The 17,184-nt window shown below is 37.8% G+C and overlaps 1 protein-coding gene across 1 annotated transcript in view; it reads left to right on the forward strand.

Annotated features, from left to right (window-relative positions):
• LOC131229376 (methionine--tRNA ligase, chloroplastic/mitochondrial) overlaps positions 1-17,184 on the forward strand; it is a 143,217-nt gene that overhangs the window by 92,541 nt on the left and 33,492 nt on the right. Inside the window, exons 8-10 of the mRNA XM_058225317.1 lie at positions 6,950-7,130; positions 7,283-7,398; positions 12,830-12,985. Of these exons, the coding sequence (XP_058081300.1) occupies positions 6,950-7,130; positions 7,283-7,398; positions 12,830-12,985 (453 nt within the window). The remainder of the gene's footprint in view (positions 1-6,949; positions 7,131-7,282; positions 7,399-12,829; positions 12,986-17,184) is intronic.

The raw sequence follows: 17,184 nt of genomic DNA on the forward strand, positions 1-17,184 counted from the left end.
TACAGCTGAGAATTTGATCTACTTCATTTTTAGGCCCATGCCCCAAAATGAATTGGCAAGGATGGAGGGCGTAGATATACAACACATACATCGAGGTGGGACCCACATAATAGTAATTGTGTCCAATAGTCTTATTGTAACAATTAAGTGTCCTCATTGGTTAGAAATTTTTTTATCAACCAATTAAATATCTACTAACTAAATGTAAAATTTATAACTACCCACAAATTTAGTTGCATCAGTTCACTTAGACGGCGCATAGCGTATGACCCTATACAAAGGAAACCCATTATGTGTACTTTTTTGATATTTTATGATTTAAAAGTATGTATTGAGGTATTTTTTAATCATTCCTGAATTTTCATTGAAAAATTCAACTATTTTCTCAATGTTTCCCCCTGTTTCCCAAAAAGTGCGATAAATTACGTGATACAAACAATATATCTTGTGCGATAACTGATATGTATCTGTATCCCTCAGGTGCGATACATTGCGTGATGCCAATATTTCGAACACTGCATGCAGTTGATCTCCGCCGTTCGAATTCCAACAGCAACATCTAGACATTCGTTCGTTGCAACATCTATTGCTTGAAAACGAGAAAATCGGATGCCACACCCTAATCTTTTGAAACCACGCCACCAAGTTGATCCTAGCCATCTATTTACGTTCCTTCATGCAGAAGAAATTGGATGAAAATGCAACAGCCACGATGGTTACTGAAAATCTCAGCTACGTGTGTGATAAGGCCTAAAAGTTTCAAGTGTAGAACCCATCGGGTTTTTTTATTATTATTATTGTAGACCTTCAAAGAATGGGCCCCACAAGCTCCGTGGGTCCCATTTGGACTGTCTGACATGGAGTTCAAAGGAATACACACCCGGTGTGATTATGCCATTAAAGATCGGCTTATCCTCTTTGTTTGAAGCTTAACCGTATGATTACGAGAGGGGCCAAATTTAAGATCCAAATACATCCATTAGATGCCCCACAAGATCAACTTTCAAACCCTGTAGATCGTACCGATTACTACAACATGTGCCACAATCAACAATTGATCGAAAATAGCATCCATTTTATGTTGTTGTGAAACCGCGTCTGACTCGACGCAACTCCTTTTGCAAGGACGTCTTCGGAAGCATTTAGAAAATTTGAACTTCCTATGAAAGTGCAGGTTAGGCAGAGGATCAGATACATCATCGGAAAGAGGAGAGAGAGAAAGAGAGAGAGTAGGGTCGCTGACTCACTAAGTTGGTTAGGCTTAGCTGTGTCCAGCACCCTGTTGGACATGGTTTACAAGAGAAGAAGGAGAAAGGAGGAAAGAGAAGGAGGATGAAAGAGAAGAAAAGAAGAAAGCAGTCGAGTCAACTTGCTAAGTTGGCTGAGTCGGGTTTCGAGTCGATTGAGGTGATTGTTTTCGTACTTTTCTTGCATCAGTAATTCAGATTTCTAAAGCCCAACCTAGATCTAGACCGTAGGATAAAAACCCTAAATCTGCACGATTAAAATCCTAGTTTTGATCCTAACCGAACAAAGTATGTAATATATCAATCTAATTGTACAAATTGTGTAATTTATAGTAGAGCTTGATCCTAAAGCACGTACACGTGATTCTGGCAGTGTTAGAAGGTGATCCGACTTGAGAGGTGAGAACGTCCCTTCAAGCTTTTCACCGGAATTGATAGAATAGTTATAGTTTATGGAATTCACTACTTCTAGTTTAACTTCTTATATAACATGATTTGATCACATGTTTAGTATGCTCTTTCATGTTATTATGAACCTTAAAATGTTTGGATTTATTGTTGAATGATTTAGAATTTGTTTTAATTTAAAATATGCTTTATTATTCATCCATGTACATTGATGCCAACATAATGGGACAATTTGATACGATCCATGCTAAGGAATAATTTGATCTATATACCTTTGGATGTGTGGCATGGTTACCCACGTCAAGGACCCAATTTGAGACATGATCCATGTGGAGGATGTGTATGGGAAACTATTCATGGAAAGATTGTATTGTTTGGTTTAAAACACACCTCATTAGACTATACCTTGAAACTTAGTTGGCCTATATTGTTTATGAACTTAATACCATGACGTCTTACGATTTTACCGTCACTTTGTGACATGTTTGATGCCCTAAGTGGTACAGGTGACGAACCCATATTTTGTGTCCATTTGTGGCATGTTTGGTGCTTTAAGTGGTGTGCGGTGATGAGCCCTTGTTTTGTGTCCATATACGAACTTGTGTTTTCAATGATTATCTTATTGTTCATTGTATGGTGATTTAAAAGGCCACTAAGGGTTTTCATAATTGGTTGCTTTTTCAACCAGACTAAGAAATGATATGCTAATCATGCATTCTTGGCGCTTTTTGGATTTACTTGATGGCTCTGATGGGTGTCACTTGCGATTTCGGGTCATTGTGTGGACATTCTCTTTTGAATTTACTGGATGGCTCCTATGTATGTCACTTGTGATTTCGGGTCATTGTGCAGACGTCCACTTTTAGAACTTTTCAGGATGGCACCGATATTCGGGCCATTGTGCAATTGTTCACTTGCATCATGGGTTTTACTCACACTGCCGCTGGATGTGAATCCCTAAGCTAATTTGGATTCATACATTCATGCATAATTAAGATTCGCATGTGAAGTGAATATTATGTTTGTTTTGTTTTATATTTGTAATTATACTGGACTGTCATGATGGATGTGTAATCTTGGTGGAGAGTTTTCACTGAGACAGTCACTCTTTATTATTATTATTATTATTATTATTATTATTATTATTATTGTTATTATTATTTAAATGTACATGCATGTACAAAAATAGATAATGCAGGAATAGAAGAGAGTTATGGAGTGCCTGAAGAATCGAATGAGGATCCCATGGATGAGATGCCATATATCAGTGCGACGGATCTTTTAAAACTTAACCAATAATTGGATTTATGCTTTAGTTGGACTATTAGTATTTCATGGAATACATCGACTCGAGGCATATGGAGGGAAAGAAAGGAATTGTTTGCAAGCTTGACATTGAGAAGGCATACAGTCATGTTGATTGGCAGTTCCTAAATTATATGCTTCAGAAGATTGGATGTGGTCCTAAATGGAGGTTGGATGCAATCTTTTGTCTCATCTCCAATGTACTATGTCTTGGTGAATGGCTTTCCTTTCGGGTTTTTTAAAGGTTCGTGTGGTATTAGGCAAGAAGATCCGCTCTCCTTATTTATTTGTAGTGGTGGGGGTGGCGCTTAGTAGAATGCTTCAAAAAGCGGAGGCAAATGGCCTTATCAAGGGCTTCAAGGTAGCAAATGTGGGGGTTCAAATTAGTCACCTCCAATATGTCAATCAGGACAGCATATATTTAGCAGGGACAACATAATCAGGACAACATATATTTAACAGGGACAGCAAGGACAGCATAATCAGGACAATATATATTTAGCTATAATTAGGTCCTCTAATTTTGGCATGATTGTGTCAATCTTGTACAGTTACTGATTGTATATATCTTGTACAGTTATTATTTCCTTGTTTGTTAGCCTAGATTGATGTTAATGGCTGCAATTCAGCCTTGTAATTAGACTAGAGTTTTAAATAAACAGAGGAACCTCACAATGACGACATTCAATCCAAAATACTTACACAATATGTGGATGATACTATCCTTTTTTGCAATGCCAATTCGATGGCGGTTGATAATCTACGGAAGGTCATTGTATGCTTTGCGGTGGTGTCTGGGTTAAATGTTTATGTATCTAAATGCGAGGTGTTGGGAATCCATGCGGACTAGGCGGAGTTAGCCCATCTCGCGAGCGTCTTTAGGTGTAAAGGGAGCTCCTTCCTCTCCTCTTACCTCCGATTGCCGCTTTATATTGGGAAGCACCCTAAACATTTGTGGGATAAGGTTATCGAGAGAATTGAAAGGATTTTGGCTACGTGGAGACGCCAAAATCTCTATCGTGGTGGTTGTTTGACTCTTATCAAAATGGCATTTTTTAATATGTTAGTATACTCTTTTCAAATGCCCTAAGTTAGTGTTGGATAGACTCAACAAAGATTCGAAGAGATTTTTTTTGGCCAAGAAGCACTAGAAGCAAAAAATTCAGTTTACTCAATTGGAAGGAGGTGTGTAAGCCTATTACCGTCACCGAGGGTGGTGTAGGCTTGAAAGATTTGGGTCTCATGAAGAATGCCCTTCTCGGCCAATGGCATTGGAGATTTGGTCTGGAGGATGGGAAGCTATGGAGGAACTTATTGGTTTCTAAATACGTCACTCAAGGTGGAGATTGGAGCATAAAATCTTCTTCCCTCTACCAAGCTTCTCACATTTGGAAGGTGATAGTCTCTATGGAGTCTAAGTTTCAGCAAGCTTTCTCCTTATTGGGGAAGGGGAACCGGATTCACTTTTAGGTCGATATTTGGTGTGGGGACACCCCTTCACAAGAGAGATTTTCGGGCATTGCCAATATCTCTTCGAACCGCTTTATTTATGTCGATCGATGCTACTCCATGGTGGGTGCTTTGGTTGTGTGGTCTCCCCTGTGTAGATGAAGAGTTCCTTAGTCTTCTTGATATGTTGAAGATCTACATTCCCTCGCCCCTGGAAGAAGACTCAATGATTTAGAAAATACACAGCTCGAGAGTATTCTCGATTAAATCCTTCTATGGCTTTATCTCCAAGCTGACCACTTAGATCTCTTTTCCGTGCCATCATTGGTCTTATGGAGCGCCCCCAAGAATTGCTGCTTTTGCTTGGCCTGTTGGTAGGAAAATGGTTCTAATGCTAGACAATCTACAAAAGAAATCCCTTATCCTCCCCAACATTTGTTTGATGTGTATGGAAGATGCGGAGTCAGTTGATCACCTCTTCTTACACTGCTCTTTTGCTCACAAGGTGTGGAACCACTTCTTGCTTTTCCAAGTCCCTTGGGTGATGCTGTCGTCAATGGATCTTCTTTTATTGGCTATGCACAGGGTTGCTCTCCCGAGTCCTCGAAAAGAAATCTGGAGACTTCTCTGTTTGGGGATTTTGTGGTACATTTGGAAGGCCCGCAATGCCTGGTGTTTCGATAACAAGTGTAATTCTGTCAATGAGATCATTTGGTTAGTTAAATATGTGGTCTATGAGTGGGTCCCTCTTGTAAATGCAGCTGAGTCTGCTAATCTTGAGTCTTGGGATTTTGCTTTAGATTCGGGTTTCTATTCTTTTCCTGCCCTTAGGCAGCTCCCTTAATAAAATTTCAGTAACTTCTCAAAAAAAAAAGAAAAAAAGGAGGGGGGGGGCTATTAGTATTTCATGGATTATTTAATTTTGTAAGAAATCCCCAGCTGAGTGGACAAGTTAGTTGATTTATGTGATGATTGGAACTCTAATTATAAGTTTAGTTTATCTTACTTTGTGTGATATATACCATGCAAATGTGAAAAGTGGATTGAATGGGGGAAAATTTTGCCGTGTTATGAAGAAGCATTCATTTATTATTTAGCTAATACCATCGAATTCGGGATCTAAGTACCTATACTCGGGTGCCGGGTTTTGGGGCGTTACAGGGTCTCACATGATGTATGGTCTGTATCAATGATTAGACCTTTTCTAGTGTAATTCCATTTCATATTTGTTGCTTAGAATCATTGGATGGTAGGAGCATTTGGTCAAATTGATTTGAGAGGGATGGGGCATCAAGAGTTTTCCCCACATGATGGATGTACAAATTTTAGATTTATATTCATTTTTTCCATACTTAGAACACAACTAGATTTTCACACTTGTGTGTAGTAGCATGAACAAACACACAAAAATATCTTTCAAAAAATAGCCAGAGAGAGAGAGAGAGAGAGAGACATACGCACAAATGTGGTAAGCTGCTTACATCGTAAACTATTTACATATGTGTATTGATTCCTAGTAAAATAACAGTGTAAAGCATTTACATGTGATTTTTTTGCAGACACGTTTACCAAGTATTTGAAGTTCTAACTATTCCCTGTTGAAATTGCATTCTCCTAAAAAAGCCTTGAAATCTCTATCAAATCGCATAAGTAAATAGAATAACAACAACATTGCAGTAAAAAAAGGAAAAGAATTTGCACCATAGTTGAAAATCTCAACAATTTTAGATATAATTACTGTGAAATGGAGATGCACAAGCACAAATGAGAGCTTCTTAAAAGTTGAACCCTAAATTTCCAGGAGAAAGGTTAAGATGATGATGCTGATGACTGAAGTGTATGTGTTGGAGCCTTGGAGGATAGGATGGGTTCCGGTGTGGTTATTTGAGCATTTTGGAGAGTTACTAAGAATAGTAAATGAACCTTAGAAACTTGAAGGATCTACATAGATAGGTTGAGAGAAGATAAAAGATCAGGGAAAAAAAATGTAAGGACATACATGATAATAACATTCATTTATTAGCCTATAATTTAGTGTGACATTTAATGTTTGCTTTATCATATAGCTTTTTGTAGTATGGAATAGTGAACTTTCCCTTGTGACATATGCTATCTTCTGCTTCGTATAGCTTCTGTATAATGGAATCTTAATCTTTCCACTATGATGGTGTTGTACTAGTCAAAATCATAAGGTTTTCCTTCGTAGCTTAGAATAAGCATCCATCTTGGCTATACATTGGTGGCATCTTTTGATGCTATCATCTTGAGAATTGGAAGTTTAGATAATTTCGGGTTTTCATTCTTATTATAAGAGTCGGGATTCTTCGACATTAACATAAGAATTGTATTGAAATGTAGTTTACCTATTCAGTTGCCCTAGAATTTCCAAATAAGTGCCTCCATTTTATCAGGCAATTTTAGTTTTTGTTCTGATACTTATTGGTGAAAATGTTCATCAGAGCTAGGAATTCTGCTAATACTGCATCTCATGCATTTATTTTCATTTCATGCAGCAGTGCTTTTTCTTTTGAAAATTTTAGGATGGTATGAAGATGGGGAAATCATTGGGAAATACACTTGAACCAAAGGATCTGGTGAGTAGGTTCGGATCTGATGCTGTTAGGTACTTCTTCTTGAGAGAAGTGGAATTTGGAAATGACGGGGACTTTTCGGAGGACCGTTTCATCAATATTGTAAATGCACACCTTGCCAATACAATAGGTACACATACTTTGGTATTTCTTCATCAATTGTTACTGTTAGCTCTACTGTCTCTTCCCTCATTGATCAGATATATTTAGGATTGAGAAATTATTTTTCTTGCTAAGATTAGGATTAGTTAATTTAATATATTCACAGCTTGGGTTGTGCAGGAAATCTTCTTAACCGTACACTTGGACTTCTGAAAAAGAATTGCCAATCTACCTTGCCAGTTGATTCAATTACTGCAGCCAAAGGAAACTCCCTCAAAGATACCGTAGAAAAGTTGGTAAGAGTTACTTGTTATTCTTTTAGCATTTCATTGATGATTGTTTTGACAGTCAACTAGCCAACTTATTTTGGTGGCGATTTTGAATCCTCTTGCCTTTGTGGTATCTTGAGCAGAACTGGCTCTTGGTCCAATACCAAAATAATTCCAATTCTTGAAAGTTGTCTCAAAATGTACTATTAAGAGATACTAATTTTCCAAAGATTTAAGTGGAGATATTTGATGTAAGAATGAGAATCATATTAACAAATGGATCAATTGCTAATTCTTTAGGGCCTATTTGGCAGTAAGATATGAAATATAGGAATCGGAACAGCCACTGGTGCCATTACAACTTATTCTTCTTTTCTTTTATTTTAGCAATCACATTATTGTGTAAAAGACCATTCAAAACAATTATCATATGGCCATGTTCTGATTTGTTTTAACAGACTGCATGCGTTACTTTGTCACTTATATATACGTGCGTACACACGCCCACATGCCCGCATACATGCCCATGCATATATATAGTTTGCATGCTATGCGAGCCAAATTTCTTGAGTCCCTTCTATGTGCCTTGTTAGCATCAGAAGGTGCCTCCTTGCTGGTTGCTCAGATGTGGATGATCCTAGTTCCCTGGCCTAGAGTTCAAGCATTCTCTTTGGTTGCCATGGGCAATGTTTTAAATATCGTTATTGCGTAATGTATCGCACCCTTGGTATACTGATACATATTGGTTATCGCATGGGATATATCGGTTGTATCGCGTAATGTATCATTGTTGTTGGGAAACACCGGAACGTTATGAAATTGGTCGGATTTTTCAAGGTTCAAGGATTGTTCAAAAAGACATCAATAAACACTTAGAAATCAAAACATTACAAAAAATAGTGCACATAATAGGGGTTTCCTTTGTTTGGGTTCCTAATACATGCACTGTCCAAATAAACTAATGCAAATATATTTAAAGTCTATTCATATAATTTATAAACGTAAGAAGACATGTATGGAAACACAAGAAATACATTCAAAAGCAAAAGAAGAATCACTAGATCAGGTTGCATGTTTGATTTGTGTTTGGATACAAAGATTGCAACTGATTAGCGAGAAATTGAGAAATTTCAATTTTTCCCAATTTTCTGCAACTTACCGCATCTTCCCCAAATCTCGAAATTGAAGCGATAAATCCATGAGTTTTCATGGAAAACATGAAGAATCGCAGATTTGTAATTATTCAACACTGATTTAATGTGATTTACAAAGAAAAAAAAAAGGATCGAAAATTGAAAATGCTCACCGGATCGAATAGGTGAGATATATCGGCACTACCTATGCATTTCATTTCGCACATGTGGATGCAAGACATTGTGGGATATATCGCAGATATCGTCAATATTTAAAACATTGGCCATGGGTAACAAACTCACTATTGACATCCTCAATAAGATGAATCTTGGGATCCTAACAAGGTGTGCATTATGTGCAAGGATAATGAGGAATTAGGTAATCATCTCTTCTTGCATTGCAAGGTTGTAGGTACTGTATGGAGCCACCTCTTTGATCATTTTGTATCCTAGAGACCCTTGATGGTTCTCTCTTGGACATCTTTATGGGATGGTTGATGCGGCCTTTCCATCCTTGTGGGAACAGTATTTGGATGATGGTTCTACTTTCTTTATTATGGGAGATTTTTTAGACAGATTCTATCATTTTTCAAGATAGAGGAGAGCCCATGGAGAGGCTCAAGTGGAAAATTCAATTTATGGTCACAAGCTGTCACTTGCATGGCCCTGACAGGCAAAGTGGCTCTATATGCTTTGCACCTAGCTAGAATACTGACCAAATAGTACACCATGATCAAATTCGAATGGGTCATAAGTTTTGTATAGTCATTGCTAATGGTAATTGATATTGATATCAAAATCGTGCACCATAGAAAGAATAAGAGAGTAGGAATAAATGAGATTAGAGAGATATCTCACCCTCTACCTCACACACATTTATGTATAGACCTCAATGGTCATAAGAGATATGCATGACATAAATAAGAATAAAATCAAAAGATCGTCTACAGTATGGTACACCTCAAGAGAGTTTAGAAAATACTCCTAACACTCCTCTTCAAGCTGGAGAATAGATGTCATTCGTGCCTCAAGAATGTACTTCACATGATATGCAGGAGCCTTGGTGAGAATATCCATATATTATTTTTTAGAGTGAACAAGCAGAGTATGTAACAACTTAGGAGCTATCTTCCCCCGAACAAAGCGACTATTAATTTCAATATTTTTTTCCACCGATGAAATGGATGATTGTAGGCAATATGAATCACAGCTTGATTGTCACAATGCAATGGAATAGTTAACAAGCATGGAAACCCATTTCTTCAAGGAGTGATCTGAGCAAATAATCTCACAAGTCGCATGTTGCATTGCACAATACTCCGCTTTGCAGATGAATAAGCAACTATATATTGATTCTTTTCCATGAGATAAGTTCACTGCCAACAAAGGTACATTAACCAGTACTGGAATGTCAATCTGTGGAGGAGCTAGCCCAGTCAGTATCACAAACCCACTTAGATTCAAATGGTCGTGATAAAAATACAACAAATCTTTTCCTGAAGCTGAATTGAGATATCATAAAATTTGGAATACCATATCTAGATGATGAGTACAAGGAGCATGCAGGAATTAACTGACAATACTGACACCATAAGTAATTTTTGGACGTGTGATTGAGAGATAGATCAGATTGCTCATTTAATGACGATGCATACTTGGAGTTTTAACCTCCTTTGATTGTGTATCACACAGCCGGTGATTGACTTGAATAGGAGTATCTGCTAGATGAGCTCGAGGAAACCAGGATTCTGAAAGAGAATCTTAGTCATTCTTTTGGACTAAAAAAATATCCAACCCCCCCATTCCAAGAAAATGTTTGAGAGGCCCTAGATCTTTCATTTCAAATGCTCTTGCAAAAAAGTTGTTCACTTTAGCTATCTCAAAAGTGTTGTTTCCTTTTAAAAACAATGTCATCCACATAAACATTGAGAATTATTTTGTGGTCTTCGCCTTGGTTTTTGAAGACACTGATTAGAGAAGCTCCTTATGAATCCAATATGAGAAATTGTGTTATCAAACTTCAGACCGGGCCCAAGGCGATTGTGTCGTATTGTGAATGCGATCCACATAAACAATATTACCCATTATCCTCATAAATAACGAGGATTGTTTTGTGGGCATCATCTTGCTTTATGAAGACATAGTTATTACTGATCAGAGAAGCTCCTTATGAATCAAGCATGAGTAATCGTGTCCCCTCACCACCCCCCCCCCCCCCCCGGTAAAACCTGGCAGCATAGGCATCAATATTAGTCATGAAACTCCCATCACAGAAATGCATTCTTCATGTTGAGTTGGTTCAGTGGCCATTTATAATGAGCAAGAACAGACGAGAATATGGACAGAGTTTAGTTTGTCCTTAGGAGCAAAGGCCTCCTCGTAATCTATTTCACATTGCTACGTTAACCACTTCACTGCAAGTCTGGCCTTGTATCTTGTAATGGAGCTATATGACTTATATTTCAACATATAAACCCATTTGCAGTCGACCACATGTTTCCCTGTTCAAAAGATGAACTAAATCCTATGTTCATTGTCTTTCCGGGATAGACATTTCCTCTACCATAGCTGTTTACTTGTTAGGATCAGTCGAGGCATCTTTGGGACAAAAGATGTAGGAAATGGAAGATAGGTATGCATGATAAGGAGATAAGGATCTACGTGACACAAAGTTACCAGTAGAGTGAGATGTTCAAGAGTGAGTTTCTTTGTGGAGAACAATAGGTAAATCCAAGTGAGCTGGATCTGAATCCAAAGATGGTGGGGTTTGTTAAGAGTCTTTGGTTGTTTCTTTCTTGGAGAGTATATCTTAAATAGCTTTGCCAGAAATAAAAAATTTCTTTGAACTTGTTCGATTGAAGGATCATGAATGATAGGGAGAGGATAAGAGCATTGAAGGGTGTAAGAGTATTGCTGTGGAGAGAAATAGGGTACATTTTGGAACAATGTCATCTATTTAGAAACATACCATTTTCGGTTGGCAAGATAGTAGCACTTCTAACTCTTTTGAGTGTTGGAATATCCCATAAACACACATTTTGGTGACTGAAGTCCTACCTTTTTTCGTAACAGACCTAAAATATGCACAAAGAAAACACATCCATAATACCTAGCGAGGTATGGTAAAGAGAGGTAAATGTGTTCTAAAATTTTCGAAGGATAACTACCCTCAAGAAACTTGTAGGAAGTAGGATTTATTTATTTTATTTTTAATATCACATATGTTTCCTTAGTGATAGCTCCATCTCAATAAGACCTTGGAATTGACAGACCAATCAACAAGGATTACAGCACCTCTAAGAGGTGTTGATTTTTCCTCTCCGCAACTATTGTAGATTATAAGGCCAAGATTGCAATTCTACCTCGTGTTCAAGAAGATAATTCTGAAAGTCATGTTGTAGATTTTCTATTGCATTTTAAGAATGAAAAGCACTTTATTTTGGCATCAAAGTGGGGGGAAACATCTTAGTAATCGTAGCGACTTCATCCATACTTTTCATAATGGAAATCCAAGCATATCGAAGTTGATTGTCACTTTATCAAAGAAAAAGTTGCGAGTAAGAAATTTTGCATGTCGTTCTTCAAGTCCCGGGATCATTTGGCAAATGTGTTCACTAGGGATTCTGGTTGCACTCATTTGGATCGCCTCTTCATTAAGCTGGGTATTCATGATATTATGAATTATGATGGATGGTGGTGATCTCACGTGTGGCTCACTTCACGTGAAGTTTATGGATTGTATTGTTTCATATTGTTGTTTTCTTCTTTAGTCCTTAAAGGTGATGTGCCAGCATAGAGTTTAGGTAAATGGCTTTGGTTTATGTAATAAATTAAGAATAGGGGTATTTTGTGCTTTAACATCTATTATGAAAGCCCTAATGATAAGTGAGACAAGAGGCTAGGGGTGTCACCACCTCTTGGGCTTCTCTGTTCTTCCTTGCTTCTCCTCATATTCTCTCTTCCTCCTCAATCTCACTTTTAGAATAAGTATTAATAAAAGACAAGAGAGGGGTGAGCATCCATCCAAAATTCTTATGTATTCTCTTGTTCTTCCTCTCTCTTTATGTTTTCTTCTCCTTTTCCATCTGAATCTCATACATTCTTCACACCTCCATGATTACTAGATATAAGAATAACATAGATGAGAATAAAATAAAAAGATCCTCTATGGTATGGGACACCTCAGGAGCACACAAAAGAGTATTCCTAATCTTTTGCTTCTTAAAGTGTCGTCATTTATTGCTTGAATGTTTTACAAATCTATTATATAATTGATATTATATGCTTTCTACCATATCTTTTACTAGTAATTCCTGTTTTTGTAGGTTGAAAAAGCAAGGCTCCACTATGAGAACCTGTCCTTATCATCAGCCTGTGAGTGTGTGCTTGATATTGGAAATGCTGGTAATTTGTACATGGATGAGCATGCTCCATGGTCCCTTTTTAAACAAGGAGGTGCCAGTGCTGAAACCGCTTCAAAGGTATGATGTGGAGTAGATTGTGAACTTTTTGATGGGTTCTTTCTTTAACAGAAATTGTTTCTCATTTTCAGTGCATTTATTACTTTATGGGTCTATAACATAACAGTCTTTCGCAGACTAGAAATTGATTTTTTTTTTTTTTTCGCATGTTGAGAACTTTAAAACCGTCTCTATTGGGAATGGAGAAAACTGCACTTTGTTTGTGCAAGTGATTTTCACACATTGCGTCCATACTTATCCAACTCCAAAAGATGTATCCCATCAAGCTTCCATTGCCAAAAATATGATTTTGTTGATGTTTATGTTGTCTGGTTGGTTAGATGGAAAATTGTCGAAACGATTAAACAGAAATGATAAAACCAAGAATGCAAAAATATGATAAGCAAAGCAGGCAGACCTGTAGAAAGATCTTCGAATTAAGCTTGCCATGTTAATTCATAGGATTTTGTTTTAAAAATTTGCATTTGTTTCCCTTGTATTTTACATGGCATGTTCTCGGCATTTGCACCTAAAATATAAGTGTTTGGTCAGTTCAACACCCATTATGAAGTGTCTTGGCAACAAAAAGTCATGGTTACTAGTCCATATTGGGCATAGCTTATGGGCTTTTGAATCATGAGTAAATGGTAATTTTTAAGGGCTGTGCAATTGGTTCAAACCAAGGACGATGCACTGCGCTTGCATGTGACACAATCATATGCCATGTATTATAATAATTTACAAGTTGCATATTTGTTGAAACTATATTGCATTTTTTTTGAAGATTGAAAAGAAATATATTGAAAATGCAAAACACACACCAAAAAAAAAAAAACCCAAAACAAAACAAAACAAAAACAAGAACAAAAACAAAACAAAACAAAAACAAAAACAAAAAACAAAAAACAAAGAGGAAGGAAAAAACAGAAACAACCAAGAAACCTAAAAACAACTCTACAACTCGAGACCTAGCTTCAAAGAAATGATTGAGTTGTTTAAGAGATTTAGACTAAATGACCATTCCTTAAGATCCCAGATGATCTTATTAGAAACTGAAGAAGAAGAAGAGGAAGAAAGATCCCGAAAGCAACATGTCTCTCTCCATGAGGCCTAGATAGTGGCCATTACTGCCATCTTCCACACTGCTTTGGAATTCTTCTCGAGGACTGTGCCATTCCAAGCAAACAGATGACTTCGAACCGAGTTTGGCATGACCCAAGGGATATGGAATCTACTACAGATGGATGACCCGACTTCGACAACATAAGAGTAGTGAAGGAAGAGGTGCGTAACAGATTCCACATTGCTGAGGTAGAGGTGAATGTTCGGGAGAATCGGACCTCGTTGTTGATGATTATCCACCGTTAAAATTCTCCCTTTGACCAACAACCAGACAAAGGTAGAGATCTTGGGCGGAGCTTTTTATGCCCAGATGAAGGGAAGGCGGTTCCCTGATTGGCCGGGGAACCTCTAATCTTGTTAAAGAAGGATTTGGTGGAGAATTTGCTCGAAGAGGAGAGCGTCCAAATTAAGCAACCAACATCCTAGGGACAGGCTGAACACCATGGAGAAGCTGTAGGAGCTCTAAAAAAAGTGCCAGATTCTTGGAGATTCTGGCTAGAGACTGACTGATATCCAATGATCTAACTAGACTCTACTCTTAGAGCCATTTCCCAAGCTAAAAGAGACACCTTCAAGAAAGGTGGCCTTAAGGCTAGAAATGGCTTTCCAAATATAGGAAGCTCTGTAATTAGAGGAGGGTTTGGTGAACCATCTACCATCCTCCAAACCATATTTGGAAGCTAAGATTTCCCTCTACCAATTTCCTGACTTGGTACCAAAGCGCATAGCCATTCCCCAAGAGAGCGGAATTGCCATCTGATAAGGCCCTAATTCCTGCTCTGCTTTCCATGTAAGGTTTGCAAACTTAAAACCAACTCAACAAGTGAAATTTGTAATTGGGGGAGCTTCCTTTCCATAGGAAGTCTCTTATGAGTTTGTCAATTTTCGAGATGATCGACTTTGGGCAACAAAACAACGAGAGAAAATAAATCAGGAGATTCAAAAGGGCCGATTTAATCAAAGTAAGGTGGTGGCCACCCAAAGATAGGAAACGACTCTTCCATGGCGCTAATTTCCTTTCCATTCTCTCAATACCTATATCCGATAGATGATTAACCAGCTTGCCAATGCAGAGAGGTAGCCCCAGATACTTGGACGGGAAAGATCCAACTTTGCAGCCAAACACTTCTTCAAGGGAAGAGAGAAGATTATCAGGGATATTAATTCCTAATAATGCACTTTTAAAGAGGTTGATCTTGAGCCCCGAGATGACCTTGAAACAACTAATAATCTTCCTCAGATTACCAACAACTGATTTAATGGCTTCGCAAAAGAGGAGGGTATCATCTGTAAATTGGATATGGGAGATGGAGGGGCTAGAGGAAGCCACTTTGAAGCCACTGAAAAGGCCAATGGATTCTCTTTTTTTCCAGCATACAACTAAGACTGTCAGAGGCAATTACAAAAAGAAGGGGAGAGAGGATCTCCCTTCCTGAGGCCCCTAGAGGAGGAGAATAAAACCTTTGGGGAGACACAGAGGAAAGGCATGATTTAATCCAGTTATGTCATGTAGCACCGAAACCAAACCTGTCATGCATATAATCGATGTAACCCCAATCAACAAGGGAGAACGCTCTTTTCTATGCCTAGCTTATAGGCTATTATATTACTTTACCCTAAGAACAAAAAATGTATGGCATACCACAGGAGTGTAGATAACTTATACACACTTGTACACTCCCCTCCAAATTGGAGCATAGATATCACTCATACACAACTTGCCCAAGTTGTCACAAAGATGAGCAACTAGAAGTTTTGGTGAGGATATCATCTAACTGATTGTCAGATCTAACAAGCGGCATAATAAACAGTTTGGACATGACTTTCTCCTAAGTAAATAACAATAAACTTCACTGTGCTTCTTTCTTTATGGAAGACGGCTTGCTGCCATATTGCCATAGTGAAGAGGAATGGGAGCAGCAAATTAAAACCCATTTCCTGTGGGAGGGTCTTCTTCCACATAAGCTCACATTTGCATGTACAATCGCTCAATATTTTGCTTCTGATGAGGATCTAGCAATAACAAATTACTTCTTGCCAAGGTGTTCTGTATCTGTCACGATACGCCCATAAAGGCCGATACGTATAGTTAACGGCCATGACCGTTACACGATACGGGGGTGAAACGGGGCAATTCATTTTTGGGACCGTATCAGCTGTTACGATGGCCGTAAAGGCCGTTATGCGGCATAACAACCATTACCCCTGTAACGGTCGAAAAACAGCCACTCTTTTTTTTCTATTTAAATCCATTTTTCTCCCCTTTACTTTTCTCAGTCCAAAAACTCTCCTAGATCATTTTACAATAGATTTCGACTACTCTTACTACAACTTTAATATTAAAATTGTAGATTGAAGTGATTTGAGCGAATAGAAGCTCCAATGGCCTTTAATTTATTTTTATTTTTTGAAAAAGTAGTATTTATGCAATTTTTTCTTATTTCTAGTTTTAATGCTTGATTGTGATGTGTAAACATTAGATACATATAATCATCTTCACAAATTCACTAGACAGCCCGATAGAACACTCTCACCAAAGAGTGGACCGTTACACTACCATAAACATGTTCAAAACAAAAAATGAATACATATTTGGAATATTTACATTATTCTTGATTTTCTAAATATTTTTTTCAGAATTTTTCAGGCAAAAGAAAATTTTCAACCGTTACGGTGGTCATAACAGTCATTACGCCCCCGTATCGGCCATTACAGCCAATACCCATATTGGTAATGGTGGTGACCATTACGGCCACCGTTACCGATGCAAAATACCTTGCTTCTTGCCCGTTCATGTCATGATGTTTCTTCCCATTAATGTCCAATAACTGCTGGTAGATCTTTTTGTCATTTGACAAGCCAACCTAATCAACATCATAATACTTGCTTAAGTTCAAGTGATCATGATTAGAATACAATAGGCTGCTATGTGGAGCAAAATTATGTTAACAAAGGATATGATACTTTTTCAAGATGGTGAAAGCATGGAGCATGCATGAATTGACCACTCGCAGTATTTGGATGAGTAATTGTCAAAGTATTTAGCAACCACACTCCGCTTCTTGCTCTTCTGTGTCACAAAGTTTCATCCCACCAAT

The sequence above is a fragment of the Magnolia sinica genome, chromosome 16, assembly GCF_029962835.1.
Source record: "Magnolia sinica isolate HGM2019 chromosome 16, MsV1, whole genome shotgun sequence".
Taxonomy (NCBI): Eukaryota; Viridiplantae; Streptophyta; class Magnoliopsida; order Magnoliales; family Magnoliaceae; genus Magnolia; species Magnolia sinica.